The sequence below is a fragment of the Thamnophis elegans genome, chromosome 1 (genome assembly GCF_009769535.1).
Source record: "Thamnophis elegans isolate rThaEle1 chromosome 1, rThaEle1.pri, whole genome shotgun sequence".
Classification (NCBI taxonomy): domain Eukaryota; kingdom Metazoa; phylum Chordata; class Lepidosauria; order Squamata; family Colubridae; genus Thamnophis; species Thamnophis elegans.
Genome location: NC_045541.1, coordinates 185,432,766 through 185,450,126, shown reverse-complemented (window position 1 = coordinate 185,450,126; position 17,361 = coordinate 185,432,766). Strand labels below are relative to the sequence as shown.

Sequence of the window (17,361 nt, the reverse complement as noted above, 5' to 3'; positions counted from 1 at the left end):
CAGAACTAACAGAACGCCCTAACAGATGATTAGGAGAGATATGAAGAACGGTTGCGGGAACCAAGGTCCCTTCCAACTCTGTTAAATTATTAAAAACTGTTGCAAAGAGGGATAGCGACCTATATAAAGGAAAAAAATAAACTCCAAAGAAGTCTACTCTGATGAAGAAGGCAGGGTGCTCATGATTGAATAAGAGAAAACAGAAAAACCCATATTATTAATAGTCATATGTTGTGGCCCAGCAGGAGCCATTGGAGCTGCCGACGGACTCCGATAGCAAGGGACCCTATGAGTCGGCTCTGGAGGGCCCTGGGCAGGGTTCAGACTCCGAGCAGGGACCAGAGAGGCTGGTTGGCCACCAGGAGGCGCCTGAGGCATGGAGCAGCGATGAAAGCCAAAGGGAGTGTGATCATGACGTCAGGCCCTGGAGCAGTGGGGAGGAGCAAAGGGAGTTAGTCCCGGAACGCCAGGCAAAGACGGGCAGATAAGCGCCGGCAGCAATTACGGAGACATAGAAGATAATCGGGTGGTTGTGATTAGGCTCCTCCCAAGAGAGTATATAAGAAGAGACTTGGGGAGGAGACCTTTTGCAGGACACCACCATTTTACTAAAGCTGGAGAAGCTCTTGTGTGTATGTCTTATCCGTGCGAGTCTGGGTTGCTGCTAAAGTCTTGTCTGAGAGTAATTACTGTGAATAAATTGGCTAACAGTAATCTTGTGTCGGCGTGACTCACCGGAGGGAGAGGGGGTCAGAACAGTCATATATGCACCAAATCAGAAACAAGAGGAATTCTATAGGAAATTACACAACAAAATAAATGAATTAGAATATGAAAATATTTGCTTAATTGGGGATTATAATGCAATAGTGGATAAAATAAATGGACTATGAAAGCAAAAAGAAAAATAAAACAAAAAAAATATGTTACCCAGATCTTTTTTTTTTTTTGAGATGACAGTGGAATATAAACTGCATGATATTTGGAGAGAAAGGCACAAAACAAGACAGCAATATACCTTTTATTCGAACCCCCATCAATCTCTATCAAGAATCGACATGGCTTGGATCTCATCTGGGCTACGTAATCAAGTAGACGAAATTGAAATAGAAGCAAATGAGTGGGCAGATCATAATCCAATAAAAATAAGATGGAAAGGTCAAAGAAGAAGAAAAAGATGGATGATGAATTCAAATATTGTAAATGAAATAGAATACCCTCAAATGCTGGAGAAAGAATTAAAACTATTTTTTGAATAAATAAAAAAGAAGACACCTCAATTCAAAATCTCTGGGACGCTATGAAAGAATACACAAGAGGCCTCACGATTGCCTACATGGCGAGAAAAACTAGGAAACAAAAAGAGCAACAAGAAACTTAGGGAAGCTGAAGCTGAACTCCAGAAAGACCCAAAGAATAAAATTAAAAAAAGAAAAAAGAGAGATGATAAAACATAAGATCAACTTAATAACTCAAAAGGAATTAGCACAGAAAATTAAAGCGGCCAGACAAAATTACCTTGAACAAGCCAACAAACCTGGACGATGGCTGGATTACAGATTGAAGAATGGAAGAGAAAAAAGGATGATGTATCAATTGAAAGATGACGAGGGAACAATTCAATACAAAGCGGAAGAAAAGAAGCATATTATTCATAAATACTTTGCAAAACTATACGCGCAAGAGAGTATGGAGGAAATCAAAATAAAACATTATTTAAACACAGAAAAGATAACACCAATCTCAAAAGAACAAAGGGAGGCGATAAACAGGCCAATAACATTTGCCGAAGTGGAATTAGTCCTGAAAAACCAGAAAAATAATAAAACCCCAGGACCAGACGGAATGCCAGTGGAGCTATACAAATATAACAGAATAATATTGGAAGAGCTACGAGTGGAAATGTTTAAGGTGGCGCAGTGGTTAAATGCAGCACTGCAGGCTACTGCTAGATCAGCAGGTCAGCGGTTCAAATCTCACCGGCTCAGGGTTGACTCAGCCTTCCATCCTTCCGAGGTGGGTAAAATGAGGACCCAGATTGTTGGGGGCAATATGCTGACTCTCTGTAAACCGCTTAGAGAGGCCTGAAAGGCCTATGAAGCGGTATATAAGTCTACTGCTATTGCTATTGCTATTGCTATTAACCAAGTTTTAGGAAAAGCCAAGATGCCTGAATCATGGATAGAAGGAATAATATCGCTAATCCCAAAAGAAGAAACCAACCTACAAGAAATTCAAAATTACAGGCCAATTTCATTACTAAACTCCGATTATAAAATATTTGCAGCAATTATGGCAGGAAGAATTAAACAGGTTTTAAATGAACGAATACACCCAGACCAAAATGGATTTTAACCTCACAGAAACATTAAAAATAATACGAGATCCTAGACATAGTAGAGTATTACGAGGCACATCCAGAAAAGCAAGTGGTAACTGGTTTTCCTTGATGCACAAAAAGCATTTGACAACATAATCTGGAAATTTATAATAACACTATTGGATGAGATGAAATTCGGAGAAAAAATTTATAAAAATGATAGAAGGATTTTATAACAGTCAGACAGCCAAAGTTCTGATGAATGGAGAACTAACAGAGAAGATCAAAATAAAGAAAGGAGTCACACAGGGATGCCCCCTCTCCTTTGCTGTTTATATTGACTTTGGAAATTTTATTAAATGAAATTCAGAAAGACCAGGGAATAAAAGGTCAAAAATGAAAAATATAAGGCCCAAGCCTATGCCGATGACTTAGTATTTGTTCTAGAGGACCCATTAGAATCCAGCCTGAAATTAATTCAAAAATGAGGAGAATATGGCGAAGTGGCAGGACTAAAGATCAATAATGACAAAACAAAAATGATAATCAAGAACATGACAAAAAAGCAAGAAGAGGGACTTCCTGGGCAGGACTTACTGATGGTAGCAGCTAAACATAGCTGCTCCCGTGTTACCAGTCGCATTATCTGTTAAGATGATCACCTACCAGATATCTGACAGACACCTTACTCTTCGGGAAAAGAAGGGAAAGGAGAGAAGTTTTGTCAAGCAAATGCCTTTCTGATCTTTGCAGCTTCTGTGTCTGTGAAGAGAAGGGGGGCCAGCTGAAGGCAGAACTGCTCCGTGCTGGAATTCTCCGGCTGCTCTGCAGCCCCAAGTAAGCTTCCCTCCCACTTAGTTCAAAGATTGAATTACTTGATTTCAAAACGAGCAGAATTCGTATGCGAGAGCATTAATTGTTTATTTAAATCCTAGCTTCTTTTTTACAAGATACTCTTCCGTTATTTTATCTATTTAAAGAGGCGTCTAAAATGGCGACGAGCCAGTTGAATTGCTGAGTAACAATGTTTATCTAATTATACGGAGTTTCAAAACTTCTAAGAAAGGGAGTGAATTATTTTGCCCCACAGCCGGCCAACAGATCTTTACTAATTAGTTTCACTTTTAAAGTTTTAAAGGACTATTAATCCGGGTAAAACATTCTTTCAAGAATTAAACAAAATAACCGCTAGGTTCATTTGGCAGGGATAAAAAGCGAGGATTAAACTAAAGACAATGCAAGACAGCAAGGAGAGGAGAGGCTTAGCATTACCAAATTGGGATTTATACGCATCAGCAGTAACAGTAACATGGATGAAGGACGGATAGAGCTAAAGAATAAAAGAATGTTGACCTTAGAAGGCCATGATCTGCAAGCAGGCTGGCATACATTCCTATGGGATGATAAAAATAAAACGCACAAATACTTTCAAAATCATTTAATTAGAAGAGGGTTATTGCAAAATTGGCTCAAAATAAAAAAAATCCACTATGTGAAAATTCCAAATTGGCTATCACCAACAGAAAGGACGACCCATCCAAATTTTATAGATTTGAACAAAATGCTAAGATACAGAGACTTAATTGATAGATAGGGAAATTTTAAAACAATTGAAGAATTGGCAGAACAGAACATGAAAGTTGACTGGCTAACTTACCTCCAAATCAAAACTAAATACAATAATGATACTAAATTATATGACATCAAAACAGAACCACACAAATTGGATAAAATTATTCAAAGCTCAGATAGAAAGATGATAGGGAGAATATATAAATTCCTCCTGAAGTATAAAATGGAAGAGGAAATTGTGAAAGAACAAATGATAAAATGGGCGCAGAACTTTGGCTATTATATTGAATTAGACAAATGGGGAAAATTTTGGGGAACAAACTTAAAAATGACACTCTCAGTTGCATACAAGGAAAACCAGTACAAAATGTTTTACAGATGGCACCTGGCACCAACTAGGTTAGCTAAAATCTTAACAAATACCTCCCCAAAATGTTGGAAATGCAAATCAATACACAGAATGTATTACCATTTATGGTGGACTTGTGAGGAGGCTAAACATTTTTTGGGAAAGGATCAAAAATTGGCTGGAGACAATAACAGGGGTTAAAATAGAATGGAAACCTGAAGTTTAAAAATCCCCCTTCGTGGGCCCTGGCTGCACAAGAGTTCCTACTAGCCTAACCGATAGTAACTTGGCGGCCTGGGTCATGGAACCGGCAGAGACCCAGGCCTGCCACGCCCCCGAACCTGTTCTTCTACGGTGGTGCCAACTTTATTTACGGTTCAGCGCATGCGCAGAACAATTTTCAGGAATGTAATTTCCCCCCCTTTTCAAATGCTTTGCACATGCGCAGACCTTTCTAGCTGCAAATGCACATGTACGCGGAGTAAAAATTATTGCGCGCTGAACCGGCAGTAATGCCAGCAGTACCCCACTGTGGTCTGCACGCACCCCCTTCCTTCAGCCTGTAGATCAGTGTTTCTCAACCTTGGCGACTTTAAATCCCGTGGACTTCAAATCCCAGAATCCCCCAGCCAGCACAGCTGTGCTGGCTGGGGGATTCTGGGAGTTGAAGTCCACAGGACTTAAAGTCGCCAAGGTTGAGCAACACTGCTGTAGATGATGCAGACGTCATAAAAAATAAAAATGTGCAGTAAAATTGAGATTAAAAGAGACCATCCTTTGTGTGCAAGGCACAGGAGACGAAATGGCAATAAAATGAGGGACAAAACTACCAACATGTTTTCAGGAAGGGGGAGAAGATCGGGCTGCCACCCCACCGTTCCCCCCCCCCCCGGCCCTGGGTTCGGGAGTCTGATGGAGCGCTTGGCACAGGGAAGGCGATGGGTTTGTTGGCTTTTAAGTGGTGTTTTGAAAAGGCTCTCTCTTCCATTTCCCTCCACCACTCAGCGTTCCTTCCCGTAAACGGAGGACTAGGAGAACCCCGTTTGATGAATAAATCATGACTTAATAATAAAGAAAGATTTCAAAACAACAGGGACCTGGTACATCCGCTCTCCCCCACACACATTTTGGCTCTGGTCCCGCTTAAGTTCTGGGGAAAAGGGCTAGCGATGGATTGAAAGGTTTGACCGCAGAGGGGATGGATAGAAGACAGGCTTAAGATACAGAAGGATCTGGACAAACTTGAACATTGGGCCCTATCTAACAAAATGAAATTCAATGGGGAAAAGAGTCAGGTTCTACATTTAGGCAAGGAAAACGAAATGCACAGGTACAGTATAGGTGGTACCTTGCTCAACAAGTAGTAACTGTGAAAGGGATCTTGGAGTCCGAGTGGAGAACCATTTAAATAGGAGCCAGCCGTGTGCAGCAGCTGCCAAAAAAGCCAACACAGTTCTAGGCTGCATCAACAGAGGGAGAGAATCAAGATCAGGTGAAGGGTTAATACCACTTTATAAGGCCTTGGGGAGGCCACACTTGGAATCCTGCATCCAGTTTTGGTCAACAACTGTAAAATAGATGTGGAGACTCTGGAAAGAGTGCAGAGAAGAGCAAGAAAGAGGATGAGGGGACTGGAGGCTAAAACATACGAAGAACAGTTGCAGGAACTGGGTATGTCTAGTTTAATGGAAAGAAGGACTAGGGGAGACATGATAGCAGTCTTTCAATATCTCAGGGTTGCCGCAAAGAAGAGGGTGTCAAACTATTATCCAGGGCACCTGAAGACCTCCGAGGGTCCCTTCCAACTCTGTGGTTCTGTATTCCCAACACCTTCTTTCAAGGAAACCAGGAATCAATTTTGCATCTTGCAACTGTCCTTGTGCTTCAAACCTATTGATGCAAAACCTGTCCAGGATTGTTAAGAGTCTGATTTCTAAGACCCGTAAACGTTATGCCCTCCCTCCAACTTGGAGCCACTTTCCTTACCTTCTTGAAGCGGATCTACTCCACGGCGTTGCCAACAGGTGAGATGGATCCTTAGAGGTGAGACGAAGGTCCTTAGCACAAGCCTTCAACTTAAGCCAAGTATATTCTGGACCCAGGCGGGTTAATTTGTCTTTCAAATCTGGTGGCTTCTTCTGGCCCCAAAGGTATCCTACCGGATCCAGTGAAACTCACAAGGACTTATGGAGAGGTTCTCCATCATCCAGGTCACGGCTGTCCCAAAAGTGCTTTTCCGGGAGGCAACTGGGCTTTCTTGCCTCAACAACTCTCTAAAAGGATGCAAATGGCCAGCTTTGTCTGCCATCTTTCCTTTTTTGGACTTGCCACACTTTCTCTTATTCTACCATGCCTTTTCTATGGTGGGAAAATGGGATTGTACGGAGTTAGATGCCATGTAGCCAAAACAAAATTCCTTTCTAGAAAGCCAAGGTCATCCTTTGTCTTTGCTCCTCTGCAACTGACCGGAGCTGGATGGGTGGAAGCTGCCAGTGTGGCAGTGGGAGATGGGACCATGGGATGGACTTGTGGGTGTGGGGGGCAAGATCTTGAACTTTCAACTGGGTGGGGAAAATCGGGAAGCTTTCAGATTCGGGTTTCCCCAGATGTGCCAACATGGCTCTCTTAATAAATTGGGACTTTGAGGAATCTTTTGCCTCGGACTCTGATTTATTTTTGGATGCTATTTGGAACTCTGACATCCTTCCATTTCCCACCCTCCAGTCAGAGCTGAAGAAGCTTCTTGGAGGAGGAGCGAAAAGTCTTCGAAAGAAAAAACCAGAAAGTCCAGTTGCCTCCTGGGGGAAAAAAAAATCACCTTTGGACTCTCTGCTTTTTCTTCCGAAGAAGTTTCTCTTCTCCTCCAAGATGCTTCTTCACTTCTGAAGTGAAGTTGAATCACAGAACCCGAACTGAAGAAGCTTCTTGGAGGAGGAGCGAAACCTCTTTGGGGAAAAAAAAAACCCAGAAAGTCCCCGTTGACTCTTGACCACCCGAAGGAGAGGAATCAAGAGCCAAGGTGGCGCAGTGGTTAAATGCAGCACTGCAGGCTACTTCAGCTGACTGCGGCAGTTCGGCAGTTCAAATCTCACCGGCTCAGGGTTGACTCAGCCTTCCATCCTTCCGAGGTGGGTAAAATGAGGACCCAGACTGTGGGGAAGATATGCTGACTCTGTAAACTGCTTAGAGAGGGCTGAAAGCCCTATGAAGCGGTATATAAGTCTAACTGCTATTGCTATCTATCTATCTATCTATCTATCTATCTATCTATCTATCTATCTATTCTATCTATATCTATCTCTATCTATCTCTCCCTCCCTCCCTCTCTCTATATCTATCTATCTATCTATCTATCTATCTATCTATCTATCTATCTATCTATCTATCTATCTATCTATCTATCTATCATCTATCTATCTGGGTGAAATGAGGACCCAGACTGTGGGGGCGATATGCTGACTCTGTAAACCGCTTAGAGAGGGCTGAAAGCCCTATGAAGCGGTATATAAGTCTAACTGCTATTGAATCGCGGCTGGAAACTCCCCAAAGGACCAGAGATCCACTCTCAAGGCTGAGCATTTATTGTGGAAGACCCAGGAATCCATTTGGAGAAATAAATTAACAGGAGTTGGAGAAGGTTTCAAGTCATTCAGGAGGAGGTTGCGGCCGGCCCCGTCTCGGTCTCTAGGACGCTCTGTCCAAGCTCTCCTTGGCGCCGGGACGGTGGAAGTAGAGCAGTTCCAGGCTGACGGCCTCGGACTCCGCGTCAGACCGCACCAGTTTCCGCCGCTGCGTGCGGCACAAGGCGTAGAAGATGCAAAAGGACAGGGGTCCCAGGCCCAGCAAGGCGCCCACGATCAGGAGGAGAAGGCGGGTGTCCCCCAGGGCGAAAAGGCCCCCGCGGGGCAGGTAGGAGACGGAGGGGGTGCGCGGACAGGTGTGGGTGCGCCCCTCGTAGGTGCTGTGGGACGGGCAGGCGCTGCAGTTGTGAGCCGACCCCGCCAGGCAGGTGTAGCAAGAGGGATCGCAGGCGGCGCAGGCTTCCAGGGTGCGCTGGGTCCCGTTGGGGTGGAGAGCCGAGCGGGACAAGCGGTAGTACCTGGGCGGGCAGTAGGAGAGGCAGAGGTGCTGGACCGCGAGGAGAGGGCTGGGGCATTCTGGGGGGGAAAAAAGAGAAGGAGTGGGAGGAGGAAGAGGAAAAGGAAGAGGAGGAGGAAGAGAAGAAGGAAGGGGAGAAGGAGGAAGAGGAGGCGAAGAGGAGGAAAAGGAAGAGGAGGAGGAGGAAGGAGAGAAGGAAGGGAAGGAGAAGGAAGGGGAGAAGGAGGAAGAGGAGGCGAAGAGGAGGAAAAGGAAGAGGAGGAAGAGGAAGGGGGGAAGGAGGAAGGGGAGGAGGATGAAGAGGAGGCAAAGAGGAGGAAAAGGAGGAGGAAGAGGAAAAGGAAGAGGAGGAGGAAGAGGAAGGAGAGAAGGAAGGGAAGGAGAAGGAAGGGGAGAAGGAGGAAGAGGAGGAGGAGGTAGAGGAAAAGGAAGGGGAGAAGGAGGAAGAGGAGGCGAAGAGGAGGAAAAGGAAGAGGAGGAGGAGGAGGAAGGGGAGGGAGGAGGAGGATGAAGAGGCAAAGAGGAGGAAAAGGAGGAGGAAGAGGAAAAGAAAGAGGAGGAGGAAGAGAAGAAGGGAGGGGAGGAGGAGGAAGAGGAGAGGAGGATCTATCTATCTGTCCGTCCTATCTATCTATCTATCTATCTATCTATCTATCTATCTATCTATCTATCTATCTATCTATCTCCATCCATCCATCCATCCATCCATCCATCCATCCATCCATCTCTTCTCTCTCTCTCCTTCAATCTTCAATCTATATTAGCCATCTATTATCTATCTTCAATCTATTATCTATCTGTCTGTCTGTCTATCTATCATCCCTCCCTCCGTGCATGCACCCCACCGCCCCATGCAGGTGGGCCGTCTGAGTGATGCGCCCAAGATAAATGCCAAGGGAAGAGAACATCTGTCATTCGGGGCTCAACTGAGAGGCCCTGGGTGCTCTCTGAGCTCGGCTGTTTTCTAGCAGGCGTTTCATGAGCCAGCTAGGGAACGCCATCAGCGCTCGAAGGCGGTGGGGGTTTTGTCCTCTGTTTCTATGGATCCAAGGGGCTCCCCCTGTCAGTGGGAGTGGCGTGTCCTGGGCGCTTCCCCCCCACATCCCCCACGACTCACCCTGGCACGTCCCGTCGCGATTCTGCCGCACACACTTGGCCCCCGGGGAGGGAGCTGCCCGTCGGGCTGTCATGTCCTCGTCCGAGCCGTAGAGCTTCAGGACCAAGGCCTTGAGGAGCCCTTCGGAGGGAGGCAGAGAAGGAAAGCGGTGAGGCTCCGGAGAGGCAGGGTGGGCATCGCGGAAATGAGAACCGTGGGGGCAAAGGGGCAGGCGGGATGTGGGCTCTGCATGGGGTCAGGAGGAACCAGAAGCAGGGAAATCTTGAGGCACTACAAACAAACGCCGGGGGTCCTCAACCTACGGCCACAACCCAGCCCCAAATTTATGTTGCTAAAGGGAGATATTGGTGAAGGGAACTTTGCCCCCGTTTCCGCGATCTTTCCTGCCACGGTTGGTAAGCGAATCATTGCGGCGGTTCAGACAGCAGCATGGTTGTTAAGTGAAGCTGGCTCCCCCGCGGACTCTGATTGCCACAAGCATGGCCCTCAGGACACTGCGGCCGTCGTGAATATGAGTCAGGGGCTAAAGCGTCTGACCTTGTGGGCGCTGCTACGGTCACATGAAACACGGTTGTCTCCTTTGCAGTGACCTGGTGGCTTCGAACCGTCACTACATGAGCGGTTGTAAGTCGAGGGCTCCCTGAATTGCATATGTTGCCCATTCAAGTTTGTAGAGCAGCTGTTTTCTATGCGCTTAAGAGGGAGGCCATTTTCTCCTCAACCTCGGCCACTTTAAGTCTCTGTGGACTTCAACTCCCAGAATTCCCTACAGTTGGCTGGGGAATTCTGGGAGTTGAAGTCCAGACAGCTTTAAAGTTCTATGAGTGAGTGAGTGAGTGAGTGAATGAATGAAAGAAAAGGAAGGAAGAAAGGAAGGAAGGGAGGAAGGAAGGGAGGAAGGAAGGAAGGAAGGAAAGAATGAAAGAATGAAAGGAAGGAAGGAAAGAAAGAATGAAAGGAAGGAAGGGAGGAAGGAAGGAAGGAAGGAAAGAATGAAAGAATGAAAGGAAGGAAAGAAAGAAAGAATGAAAGGAAGGAAGGGAGGAAGGAAGGAAGGAAAGAATGAAAGAAAGGAAGGAAAGAAAGAATGAAAGAATGAAAGGAAGGAAGGAAAGAAAGAATGAAAGGAAGGAAGGGAGGAAGGAAGGAAGGAAAGAAAGAATGAAAGAAAGGAAGGAAAGAAAGAATGAAAGGAAGGAAGGAAAGAAAGAATGAAAGAACGAAAGAAAGGAAGGAAGGGAGGAAGGAAGAAGGAAGGAAGGAAGGAAGGAAGGAAGGAAGGAAGGAAGGAAGGAAGGAAGGAAGGAAGGTCTGCAGCAGACCTTAGGAGATTTGTAGCACAGCTGGCTGGGGAATTCTGGGAGCTGAAGTTCCCACAGCTTTAAGACTGAGCCAAGGTTGAGGAGCGCTGGTTTCAACCTTAAGCACATAGAAAACAGCTGGGAAAGAGTCAGCAAAGAGCAAACAGATGTTACCCACACTGGGATCGGATTGCGCGGTGTACCTGTGTTATAGGCGTCGCCCTTGTTTTCCAGGAGGAGGGTCCAGGTGCCCTGGGGGTCTTCATCCCAGTAATGGGTGGACATGAACGACCAGTCCTTGTAGCCTTCTTTGCTGGTGTCGTAGGGCCTAGCGGTGAGCAAAACATGGGGTTCACATTGAAATGGGCTCCCTCCATCCCCTCGTTGCAGTTCGTGAGGTGCATTAAGAAAAATGCATATTAATATATTAAGAAAGCAGAATATTATATTTCCCTGGATAAGAAATGGAGAAACCTGTTTTTAGGCAGGAAACGGACTCATTCTTAATAGCCCCCATCTTTTGTCAATGGGCTATTAAAAGGCCTGGGCCAGTCTCTTCTACATAACAAAGGTACAATACAACAGCAGAGTTGGAAGGGACCTTGGAGGTCTTCTAGTCCAACCCCCTGCCTAGGCAGGAAACCCTATACCGTTTTAGACAAATGGCTATCCAACATCTTCTGAAAGACTTCCAGTGTTGGGGCATTCACAACTTCTGGAAGCAACTTCTGTTCCACTGATTCATTGTTATGTCAGGAAATTTCTCCTCCGTTCTAAGTTGCTTCTCTCCTTGATTAATTTCCACCCATTGCTTCTTGTTCTACCCTCAGGTGCTTTGGAGAATAGCTTGACTCCCTCTTCTTTGTGGCAACCCCTGAGATATTGGATGTCTGCTGCCATGTCTCCCCTGGTCCTTCTTTTCATTGAACTAGACCAATGGTAGTCAATCTTTTTCTATCTACCACCCACTAATGGATCTTTCTTGATTGAAAAATTTCCTTACCGCCCACCAGTTTTTGCGCAAGTGCAGAACATGAGCATATTTCTTTTTTTTCAGACATGGGTTCTAAATTTGTTTCACAATTTAACAACTACTTTTACGTTTTGATCTGCACTCCACACAGTGCTTTTTTCCCTCCTCTTTTCCCTTTTATTACAAACACCAAAAACAATGCATTATTAGGTGCCAATTTTTATTAAGTGTCACTATCAAAACAAAATTCCTTTTCCTGCCTTCCTCTTCTTTACCTTTCTTATAGTATTTCACTATATCAAAGATCTCTTTTTCCCTTCTTTTATTTTCTCCTTCTTCTTCCTTTATTTATTTATTTCTTTTATTTTATAACAAAACTTAATTTATGAGCCAGACTAAACACTGCTTACTCTCCTCCTTTATTTTATCCCCTTTTCTCTATTTTTCTTCCTTTTGTTAATTTTTTTTTGTCTTTTCCTTTTTATCTCCTTTTTTTTAACCTTCCTTAGGGCAATGTACAAAAGTAAGGCTGAGCTAGTTAGCCCGCTTATTATTATTATTAGCCAACAACAATTCTCTCCTGCCTATAACTTTTCTTTCTCCTATTTTGCAACTGCTCTGCTCCGCTTCTGCCTGTCCCTGCTATCAGTTTCCACTCCTCCCCTTCCTCTTCCCACGTGTTTGCTTGTTTGCGTGCACGCGCACGTTGGTTTATTGATGTGTGCGCTCACGCCTGGCCACTCGCTCAAAAGGAGGTTTTAACCTCCGAAGTCCCTACCGCCCACCTGGAACCCCGAAACGCCCACTAGTGGGTGGTAGGGACCAGGTTGACAACCGATGAACTAGACATACCCAGTTGGATTGGATTTGGATTTATTCGATTTGTAAGCCGCCCTATTCCCCGAAGGGACTCACCCGTTCCTGCACCCGTTCTTCATATTTTTGTTTATTCTATTTATTTGATTTGTCAATCATTTACAAGATAATAGGTCTAAGAATAAACAGGAGTATGGATGAAATGAGTACAAATAAGTGGGGACAGTGGGACAGGGATGGCTGGCACACTGGTGCGCTTATACAGACCCCTGAGGAATGGGGTGAGGTCCACGGTGGACAGTTTAAGGTTAAAGTTTGGGGGGTTTGAGGATGTAACAACGGAGTCAGGTAGAGCATTCCAGGTGTTGACCACTCGGTTGCTGAAGTCGCATTTTCTGCAGTTTGGAGTGGTTGACCTTGAGTTTGTATCTATTGTGTTATTGCGGTTTTAGCCTCCAGTCCCCTAATCCTCTTTGTTGCTCTTCTCTGCACTCGTTCTAGATCTCCCCCTTCAGCTCTAGGGTGATGTTATTAAGGCATGATCGTATTAGCCCATCTCACCACAGGGGGTCTGGGAACTCAACCAAGCTTGGAGCTCAAAAAGGCTCACACCCTACAAAGGTAGCTCTGGGAGTCTGACAACCAATCCGAATAGATTTCTGATACAGGAATGGGGAAACAAGAGAGGTGGGGCCGAACAGAGAGTATAAAAAACCCAGGAACTCTCAGCAAGCCCTTCCCCTCTCCTCTTCTTCTTCTCCACCCAACATCTGGAAGCACGGGACCCCCCTTTTCTGTTCAGGAGCAGAAGCCATGTGATGCTGTCCACCATTAAACCCTCTTTCCAAGAGGCCTCCGTGTTTCCAGTGTCTTTTTTGCCCCACTTGGAGCTGAACCCAGAAGTTCATTTCTTCCAACCCCCAAAAGGAGAAATGGGGGAAACGTGTTCTTAGAGGCAGAAAGCAACCCCCAGCCTTCCTTCATAGCCTCCAGCAGATGCCTGGAGTCTTTAGAGATGGAGATTTTTGTGCCCATTAAGAAAGATTGGGCCAGTTTCCTCCCAAACAAAAACACCTTCACCCTCCAGGAGATGGGGATTAAGGAGGACAGGACATGACCTTTAACCCCACTCATTGAGAAAAGTGGAAACAACACCAGTCCAGTAAAAAAAGGCAGGCTGGAGGCAACAGATAACAGGATAAAATCAATTATACATGCTCAACTAGACTAGACTTTCTCTCCTTCTTTAGTTTCCATTCATTGCTCCTTGTCCTGCCTTCAGGTGCTTTGGAGAAGTTGTCAGAATAACAGAATAAAAGAGTTAGAAGAGACCTTGGAGGTCTTCTAGTCCAGCCCCCGGCTCAAGCAGGAGACCCTAGACCAGTGATAGCGAACCTTTTCCGGGCCAAGTGCCCAAAGGGTGCGTGTGCATGCATGAATGTGCTAGAATCACCAAATTTCAATCCGTGTGCGCCCCCGTGCATGCGCCCCCCCCACATGCCCCGCCCCTGTGCATGCAGATGCAGCTCCCCACATGTGCTCCGCCCCCTGTGCATGCACACATGGTACTCAGCATCTCTGTCTCTCTTCTCTTCTTCTCCCAACACCTGGAAGCATCTGGTGACACACACCCCTTTTCTGCTCAGGAGCGCAAGCCACGTGATCCTGTCCACCATTAAACCGTCTTTCCAAGCAGCCTCCGTGTTTTCCAGTGTCTTTTCCCCCCACTTGAAGCTGAACCCAGAAGGGTGTTTGTACAACATTTTCTCAAGAGATTCAAGGACATCCTGCCCTGCCTCTGGAGTGGGGTGACTGGGAGGCGTCTCCAGTTGGGACGGTGCATTGATTGGGCCATGGGACGGACACGTGGGGGCAGGGGAGGGGGCTCGGGCTTTCCTCTGGGTGGGGAAAACCTGGGAGCTTCCAGATTCGGGTTTCCCCAGATGTGCCAATGGGACTAATAAAATGGGACTTTGAGGAAACTCCAGCCTCGGAGTCTTCCTTCGTTGTGGGTGTCGCTTGGGACCCCGACAGGGAGGGGACGTGTTCACCTGACGTCCACCAGGGTGGAGGTGGTCCCCATGGGACTGGTCAGCGAGATGGCCAGGTCTCCCCTCCGGCTGTAAGTGAGCGACAGTTGCACCTGGACGTGCTCCAGGGAACGGATGCCTCGGTGTCTCCTCTGGAGGCAGGGGGAGGACGAGACGTTCTGGGAGACGGACAGTCGTGAACCGATGGCCCTGGCGGAAGACGGAGAAAGAGGGAAGGAGGTTCAGCTCAGGAGGAAGGGCCTAAATACGAAATAGTCCCCAATGTCAGGTTTCCTAAAAATGCCCTAGGTGATTCATAAGCATCGAGCCAAGTTTTCAATACCAAAAGCGGTGATTTATTAGGAGCTCCATTAGGCAAGATCTGTTCGCAGCCAAGCCTCTGCTTGGTTTGATTTATTGCTGAACTTTACCCCTGTTCATGTAACTCATGCAGCGGGTCACAGCGGGTCACATGCTCGACCTCGTATTCCTCTCGGAGCAGTGGATGTGTGATCTTGGTCTGAGGGGTAATGAGATCATACCCCTGTCGTGGTCAGACCACTGCCTACTGAGGCTTGACTTCCGGAGGCCAAACCCCCACCGTAGGGAGGAGGAACCGACCAGGTGGTTCCGCCCCAGGCGACTTATGGACCCGTTGAGGTTCCAGACGGAGCTTGGGGTTATTCCTGATACTCTTGCCCACAGTTCGGCGGAGACCCTGGTTGCCGCCTGGTACTCGGCGGCGTCGGAGTCTCTTGATCGGATTGCGCCACTACGGCCCCTCCGGGTCAGCGGATCCCGGAGACCTCCTTGGTTCACCGAGGAGCTCCGGGAGAAGAAACGCCGGAGGAGACGCCTAGAGCACCTGTGGAGGTCCGATAAGTCCGAGGCGAACTGAGCACTTCTGACTACCTGCACCAAGGACTACGTCCGGGCACTAAGAGCTGCCAAAAGAACACACATCTCCGCCTTGGTAGCGTCCGCCGAGTCGCGCCCAGCCGCCCTGTTTAGGATCACCCGCTCCCTCCTTAATAGGAGGGATGCGGGAGACCCCTTGCAGGGTAGGGCTGAGGACTATGCTCAGTTCTTGGCGGACAAAGTGGCTCGGTTTCGGTCGGACTTGGACTCCACCGCAGTAGACCCAGCCGAGACACAGGAGGATTACTTGGCAAATCATCTCTGGGTTGAGTTCCAGGATGTTGCCCTCTGGGGATGTGGACAAGGCCATTCGAGCTGTAAGTGCCTCCACCTGTATTCTGGACCCGTGTCCCTCCTGGCTGGTTGCCAACAGCAGTGAGGTGACACATGGCTGGATCCAGGCGGTCGTGACCGCCTCCCTTCGGGAGGGGCACTTCCCCGCCGCACTCAAAACGGCGGTGGTGAGACCCCTCCTGAAGAAACCATCCTTGGATCCAGCCATTTTAAACAACTTTCGTCCTGTCTCCAACCTCCCCTTTATTGGGAAGGTTGTGGAGAAGGTGGTGGCCTTCCAGCTTCAACGGGCCTTGGAGGAAGCTAGTTATCTTGACCCCTTCCAGTCCGGCTTCAGACCTGGTTACAGCACAGAAACCGCTTGGTCGCATTGACCGATGATCTCTGGAGGGCCAGAGATGGAGGCTATGCGTCCATCCTGGTTCTCCTTGACCTCTCAGCGGCTTTCGATACCATCGACCATGGTATCCTTCTGCAACGACTGCGGGAGGTAGGGGTGGAAGGCACTGTTTTGCAGTGGTTCTCCTCCTACCTCTCGGACAGGTCACAGTCGGTGTTGGTCGGGGGGCAGAGATCGTCCCTGAGGCCCCTAACATGCGGGGTGCCACAGGGTTCGGTCTTATCCCCCCTACTATTTAACATATACATGAAACCGCTGGGCGAGATCATTCGGAGGCACGGGATAAAATACCACCAATATGCGGACGATACGCAACTGTATCTGTCCGCCCCGTGCCAACTCAATGAAGCGGTGGACGTGATGAACCAGGGTCTTGAGGCCGTTAAGAACCTGGATGAGCGCTAACAAACTGGTACTCAACCCGGACAAGACCGAGTGGCTGTTGTGTTTCCCTCCCAACAATTTGGCCAATGTTCCAACACTTAGGCTGGGGGGGTCAAATTTTATACCCTCAGATAGGGTCCGCAACCTAGGAGTCCTCCTGGATCCACAGCTGACTTTTGACCACCAGTTGTCAGCTGTGACCAGGGGGGCATTTGCCCAGGTTCGCCTGGTCCGTCAGTTGCGGCCCTACCTAAACCGGGAGGCTCTCGCAACAGTCACTCGAGCCCTTGTGATCTCTAGGCTGGAATACTGCAATGGGCTCTACATGGGGTTGCCCTTGAAGTGCATCCGGCGACTGCAGTTAGTCCAGAATGCAGCCGCGCGAGTGATAGTGGGCGCAACCGCGGTTCGCCCACGTTACACCCATCCTCCGCGAGCTGCACTGGCTACCTGCGATCTCCGGGTGCGCTTCAGGGTACTGATGACCACCTTTAAAGCACTCCATGGTAGTGGATCTGGGTACTTGAGAGACCGCCTTCTGCCGATACCTCCCTCCGACCGATTAGATCGCACAGACTGGGCCTCCTCCGAATCCCATCCGCCAGTCAATGTCGACTGGCGACTACACGGAGGAGAGCCTTTTCTGTTGCAGCTCCGACCCTGTGGAACGACCTCCCCGTCGAGATCCATACCCTCACCACCATCCAGACCTTCCGCGCAGCCCTCAAGACCTGGCTCTCCCATCAGGCCTGGGGATAGGTTCCCAATTTACCCGCCCGAGTGTTGACT

At 47.6% G+C, this 17,361-nt stretch overlaps 1 protein-coding gene across 1 annotated transcript in view; it reads right to left on the bottom strand.

Moving 5' to 3' along the window:
- Positions 1-7,806: 7,806 nt before the first annotated feature.
- LOC116511430 (proprotein convertase subtilisin/kexin type 4-like) overlaps positions 7,807-17,361 on the bottom strand; it is a 47,863-nt gene continuing 38,308 nt past the window's right edge. The window contains 4 exon segments of the mRNA XM_032221471.1: positions 7,807-8,398; positions 9,457-9,576; positions 10,961-11,085; positions 14,598-14,786. Of these exon segments, the coding sequence (XP_032077362.1) occupies positions 7,926-8,398; positions 9,457-9,576; positions 10,961-11,085; positions 14,598-14,786 (907 nt within the window). The 3' untranslated portion in view covers positions 7,807-7,925.